Source organism: Papilio xuthus, unplaced genomic scaffold (genome assembly GCF_000836235.2).
Source record: "Papilio xuthus unplaced genomic scaffold, Pxut_1.1 DF826949.1, whole genome shotgun sequence".
NCBI classification, from domain to species: domain Eukaryota; kingdom Metazoa; phylum Arthropoda; class Insecta; order Lepidoptera; family Papilionidae; genus Papilio; species Papilio xuthus.
The window spans coordinates 941497-947306 of NW_013531700.1; the positions used below are offsets into that span (position 1 = coordinate 941497).

The following is a 5810-nucleotide window of genomic DNA, read 5'->3' on the forward strand; positions in this document are numbered from 1 at the left end:
AAGGACGTCTTAAAACAAATACCTCCTTTAAGAAAACAAAAGCAAATACGCAATTTAAACCTTGGCTCATTGGTTTCACGCTTTGAAGTTGAAGCTTTAATAATCTTGAATCTTGACTTAAAAGAACTGATACAATTTGGAACTCAGTCTGAAGATTTGAATTGTTAGGAGTTTGTTTAGAAAACATTTGTAAATATGATGACTAAACTGATATATAGGATGTCCCAAAAGGTTACGTACATAAGAAGGGGGATGATAGGGGTGGTCACAAGGGTCACCAGAAAAATAAAATAAAATTTCCCCTCTGGGTATTAAAAAAATAATTGGCATTTCTTCAAAAATCTTTGTTAGTTGTATTGTTTTTTTTTTATTTCATATTGATAAAGGGTTATTGACGATAACATAATAGCTTTTTTTAAATGTAGCAATATTTGTAGGTCATTGGTTACAAAATTGATAGTAAAAAAAACAATTTTTATACTATACATTTTATAAAGCCATGTATTAAAATAAGGCATGTAATTTTTACAAACTGATATTTAGATTTACAATATAAACACCTTAAAAAAATCATTTATAACAGAAAAATAAACATATACTAGCATAAAAACTGCAACAAATAGGACAAATAAACAACGATTCATTGCTTTCCATGTTTCATGGCTCTGCCTAACCTCTTTTACTCCCGTTATGGTTATATCGTTGCCTGGAGGTTGTCCCATTTCAAGTGTTGAGTGTTTCAGTTTATTCTATATTTTTGGTAAATTTTATTAAAATTAATGAGCAAATGTTGTTATACATTTGCTAATTTTATCCAATATTTGAATTTTTTTTACAAAACGATAATTGATTTGAAGTAAATATTATGACAGTGACAAAATATGAAGTTGCTGAAAATCGAAGACGATTCGTCAATGTCGTAAGAAATATCGGTATTCCTATGCATCATATTAATTTAAGCAATAAATATTTAAAGCTTATTATTATCGATTTTTGGACTACGTATTTTCGGTTACAGTTGCATCCGATTTACTCTTTTAATACCAATTACAAGACCGCGAAAATTTTATTGGTAGAGGTCGTTTCAAAAGTAGCCTTTCTTTAGTAAGCCTTACAGCTATCCAGACCATATTTTGATGACCTTCCATATTCTGCTCTGGTGTTCCGCTAAAAGAATTTTTAGGCATTCTCCTAAATTTCGCTTGATATTTTTCTGGCAAAAACATGGACTAACTAAAAATTATTTCCGTCTACTCTTTGAAACAACACACAACACTTAATCTTTGCATTGTCATTTGTCATCATTTGTAAAAAACATAAATAAACATTAAATTAAAATAAACAAAGTCATTTCACATATCTAAAATTCCTATAAAATTTCGTTTTAATATAAACATGTACTGTATCAAGAATTTGTGCACAAAAAACAAAACGTGATAAACAAAAACATGCCTCGAAAACCATGCTTTTGGACGCGCAAATTGGAGTTAGAGTTAGTTGAATTTGTTCGCCAAAGAGAATTTATATGGAAACCGTTTAATAACACGAATCATCAAATTCAACAAAAATATAAAGCATACGCCGAGTTTGCTGCGAAGTTGGGTCGGGGTTACACTGGTAAGTAATATATCTTTATGATAGCTAAAAATATTAGTTTATTATTTAAGGCCTATGTTACTTATTTACAGCTCGTTCAGTTAGAGATCGCTGGGTTAACATTAGGAGTACTTTCAATCACAATCTTCGGCGTGTAGACAAGTCCAAAGAAACTGCCAGGTCATCTGCTGAAGTATATGTGCCATGCTGGCCACTATGGAAACCATTGCAGTTTTTACGAGACACGTCAAAAAGGGAAGATACAGATTTTGAGGTGAAATTATTACAATTGTACTTACTGATTAGATTACATATAAACTGACCTTTATATGGTAGTCTTGCCAAGTCTTTTTTTTGTATTTGATATACTAAATATATTAATTATATTTTCTCTGTTAAAGGCAGATAAATTTGAACTAATGATGGTATATAAGCAAAGAAAAATGTTGCATTTACTTATCCACCAAATAAATAGTGCTTAATCCAGTAAAATTTAATTGCTATAACTTAACATTATAAGCGTGTCTTTTTCAGAATTACTCATCAATTCAAACAAAGTTAAGCAATGTTGAGATGAAAGAAGAGTTGCAATCAGACATGGAAGAGATAAACCTTGGCATAAGACAGCGTGGCAAACGGACAGACAGACCTAGAAGAAAATTTAAATCGCCCACTAAGATAATTAAGAAACAAAACAAATGTGTTAACTTTATTGACAATCTTCTAATAGCTATGAAACCTATTTCTGAACCATGTACAGATAATATGCAGTATTGGTTCTTTGGTAGACATGTCACTGAAAGACTGAATGCCATGAGAGATGTAGATGCGGCTTGTGCTAGTCGAGACATAATGGCATATCTAAATCAATGTAGATCTATAAATGATAGTGATGTCAAAAGTGAAGATACTTTAGAGTAAAAAAACATACTTTCATGTAAGGTACAGTCATGGAAATCTTCAGTGCTTCAAGTACAGAAAAAATACTTTGTTTCTTGCAACAAGACATATTCCGGTCCTTCTTACAAGTAACTAATTAGGTAGAAGTGAGTTGTGTAAATGACCGGATAATAGTAAGTAGCAATTAGCTGCATACTGCTGACCAACTTTATTTCGTACAGACAAATTTAAAAGTTACGTCCTATTAATGTTTATGTGTCGTCGTCTCAATGCGTACAAAACTTTCAAGCAACTAGCTTTTAAGTGGAACACCGCCAGATTCCGTGACTGTACTTTCATTTAGAGGGTCAGTGGTACAGTGATTAAATAATGGATTTGTATTCTACAAGTGTAGGTTCAATGCAATGTACTTTAAATAAAACATTGTGATGCAACCGGAACTATATGAAGAAATACAAAAGATAAATGTAAACCAATCCGGGTTCAACATGGTTAACTGAGATACAGTCAAACCTAATATATTTTAGATTCTAGCACCTAGATAGGGATGTCTACAGATTACTTTTATCTTGCTTAATTAAAATGTAAATTAAAAACAGATGTATGAAGCTGTTTATTTAATAATTAAGAAGTATTTTATGTTTATTACTGGCCATTAAATCATTGGTACAATCATTCAATTGTGAAGCCATTGCGCATTCGTCTTTATTCTTAGAACTTGCTTCAATACATTTATCCACATTTTTATCGAGTTTTTTCAATAATTTCGTGTCCCGAGCGAAAAATTTACTCACCAGTAATATGAGGTTGGCTGGAAATTTGTCATGCAGAAAAACATTAATTTAATTTTACATTGTGAATTTGTTTTTTGCAATAATACGTAAATATACTGTTACAGCGTGTTTCTGAGACTAAAATATCTGTATAAAACATATCCTTGGCTTTGACAAAATAGAGATAAAACCATGTTTTAAACGGAGAAAGATTTCTGAGAAATCAACGGTTAGTGATGTATGACCAAACTAATTTTAAGTATACCTTTGACTAAGTATTAAATCTTTATGTAAATAATTGTTAAGGATTAAATTATTTACTACTACTTTTGAATTTTCTTTCAAACCTCGTCATAACAACTTTCATTCATCTACTAACCGTAAAGCTTTTATTGTATAAGGTTACAAACGAGAAAAGTGCTACCTTATTTCGCATTGCCTAACCTTAATGTTCATCAACAGAGGAGGAGACGAAGAGGGGATGCCAGAACATCTATCCCGTATATTTCCTTCACCGCCTAATTCACACAACTTTTTTTGTAAGAAAAGAGTGGGAAGCGGAAGAGAACTAGAATTAGGCTTCCACAATGACTGTTAAGGCGTGTCTTCTATGTAGTCGTGGTATTTCTCTGAATGAGCCGTTGAATAATTTGCGGGCTTAACCACTGTTTGTGTGTGAAACTTGTGAGGAAAATATGTTTTTATAAATGCGACAGTGAAAACGAACCGTAATTCGATGTTTACCTTTAACAATTTTTCCTTTGTTAATAACTCCATTACGTTTCAAAACGCAAGCGATAAGACATTCTCCGTGTATGGGAGAGTCTTTCTTTGGTGATAATCTTCTTACTGTTTTCTTCTCTTTAGCTTCGACTTCTTTCAAACATTCCGTCATATTCCTTCTGAATTGTTCAACATGGGGAGACACTTCGTTAGGGAAACCACTATACGACCAGTGTAGTTCTTTTTCTTCTTGCTTTGTTTTAGCTATGTTTAAAAATTAAAAAAAAAGGATTCGCATGTTAAAGTTGTTTAGATCTTAGTTTTGAATATGACTGCTTATTAAGTATTTTATTTCGACTATTTTTGCATGTCACTCAAATTAAGAGCGGGTTTTCTAATGTTATAAATGACTTACGAACTTTTTTTATAAAAAAAAACGTATGACAAACTGTAGTTACTGAACCTACTAATTTATGTGAGGTGGTGACTTCATCCGCGCTGTATTAAAAAAAATAGTAGCCTATGAGTTTCCCAGATTATGTTCTACATATATTCAAAATTTCGTCAAGATCCAAGCAGCCGTTTTAGAGATACCTTCTAACAAACATCCATCAGAACATTCGTATTTAAATTAAGCTGAAAATAAGACCTTAAAGAAGTATTAAAAATACCATTTCGTCTATCCTTCCTTTCCAGTTTCAGATTTCGGGAAATAACCGTATTCTTGTCTATTTTAATATTATGTACTGTATCCAAACCAATGTCGCCTTTTTCTTGAGTTTTACTTTTTTGTTCATTACAAAGAACCGCTGTAAATAAAGTAAGTACAAACACTCCTGTGTACTTCATTTTACGAAATGTTATAAATAAGAAAGAACTTTAACAAAGTGTGTAACGACAAATTGCTTGTTAACGAATTAATTTGATAACGTTTTATGGTTTTTTCGCGCGCAAATTTAAAAACTAAAAGAATTTATAGGTTATCAAAGAAATAAAATTAAAGCAAAATTACCTTAAAATAATACTTTATTTAACATATTCTTAATTTGAAATTCAATATATACAAAACATTTAGAAATTAAATATTTTGAACTATACAACTTATATAAATAGTACAAAAGACGAAAGAAGCAGTCCAAAGCATGAAAATGGACATTAAAAATATTTTTTAAATTTATTATGTGTTTTGCATTGTTTCATTTTTATAAATCAAAGTTATCTTAGAATATAATAACTTTACAAATTATCATGTGCTAGAACTCGCGCCATATTGTGACGTCATAACTCTACACTAAAAAACTAGGATCAGTAAAACAGCTCGTCTGCTTGACTGATATTGCTGTCTCTTTTCTTTCAAGCAGAATGTAAAGGACGACAATATGTGTAAGTGTTAAGGTTCGTTTAGACAGTGCGGAATCTTACGAACATTACTCGGCAGTCACGTCAGAGTGAGACAAAAGACTTTCCCATATGTTTGTCTCGCTCTGACACGACTGCCGAGTGATGTTCGTACGATTCGAACTATGTCGAAATGAACCTTGACAGCAATAATGATAAGCCTCCATCTTGGTATATTTTTGAATTATGTTTTGTTATTTCGCGTATAATATTAGGTTTATTAAAGCAAGCATCGATAAGAAACTTATTCGAACATATTATAAATAGTATTAAAGTAAAATACGTCCGAAATATGATTTTTTTTTTATTTCTAAAGAGTCATATATTTTATTTGACTAAAAAATAAATGCAATTAACCTTAAATAAATATTTACACTTTTACTAATGTTAAAAATACTTTGTAGCTTTTATATTTTTTTC

The 5810-nt window shown here is 31.0% G+C and overlaps 2 protein-coding genes across 2 annotated transcripts; one reads left to right on the forward strand and one right to left on the reverse strand.

Annotated features, from left to right (window-relative positions):
* The first annotated feature begins 1325 nt into the window (after window positions 1-1325).
* On the forward strand, window positions 1326-2543 carry LOC106120858 (uncharacterized). Its single transcript, XM_013316325.1, has 3 exons — window positions 1326-1617; window positions 1689-1870; window positions 2131-2543. Exons 1-3 carry the CDS (start codon window positions 1449-1451, stop codon window positions 2515-2517), a joined length of 738 nt encoding a protein of 245 aa, XP_013171779.1. The 5' UTR covers window positions 1326-1448; the 3' UTR covers window positions 2518-2543.
* Window positions 2544-3103: 560 nt separating this feature from the next.
* LOC106120859 (uncharacterized) lies at window positions 3104-4864 on the reverse strand. Its single transcript, XM_013316326.1, has 3 exons — window positions 4664-4864; window positions 4014-4256; window positions 3104-3307 (listed from the first exon to the last, which is right to left on the reverse strand). The coding sequence occupies exons 1-3, from the start codon at window positions 4839-4841 to the stop codon at window positions 3114-3116; spliced, it is 615 nt and encodes a 204-aa protein (XP_013171780.1). The 5' UTR covers window positions 4842-4864; the 3' UTR covers window positions 3104-3113.
* Window positions 4865-5810: the final 946 nt, after the last annotated feature.

What these genes read in the sequence shown, in the direction of transcription:
- LOC106120859 (XM_013316326.1), bottom strand. Translation starts at nt 4,841, where the DNA reads ATGAAGTACACAGGAGTGTTTGTACTTACTTTATTTACAGCGGTTCTT. An exon ending in AAGGAAGGATAGACGAAATG is followed by an intron (nt 4,257 to 4,663) that starts GTATTTTTAATA and finishes TTTTAAACATAG; the next exon opens with CTAAAACAAAGCAAGAAGAA. An exon ending in CAAAGGAAAAATTGTTAAAG is followed by an intron (nt 3,308 to 4,013) that starts GTAAACATCGAA and finishes ACAAATTTCCAG; the next exon opens with CCAACCTCATATTACTGGTG.
- LOC106120858 (XM_013316325.1), top strand. Translation starts at nt 1,449, where the DNA reads ATGCCTCGAAAACCATGCTTTTGGACGCGCAAATTGGAGTTAGAGTTA. An exon ending in GTTGGGTCGGGGTTACACTG is followed by an intron (nt 1,618 to 1,688) that starts GTAAGTAATATA and finishes ACTTATTTACAG; the next exon opens with CTCGTTCAGTTAGAGATCGC. An exon ending in GGGAAGATACAGATTTTGAG is followed by an intron (nt 1,871 to 2,130) that starts GTGAAATTATTA and finishes TGTCTTTTTCAG; the next exon opens with AATTACTCATCAATTCAAAC.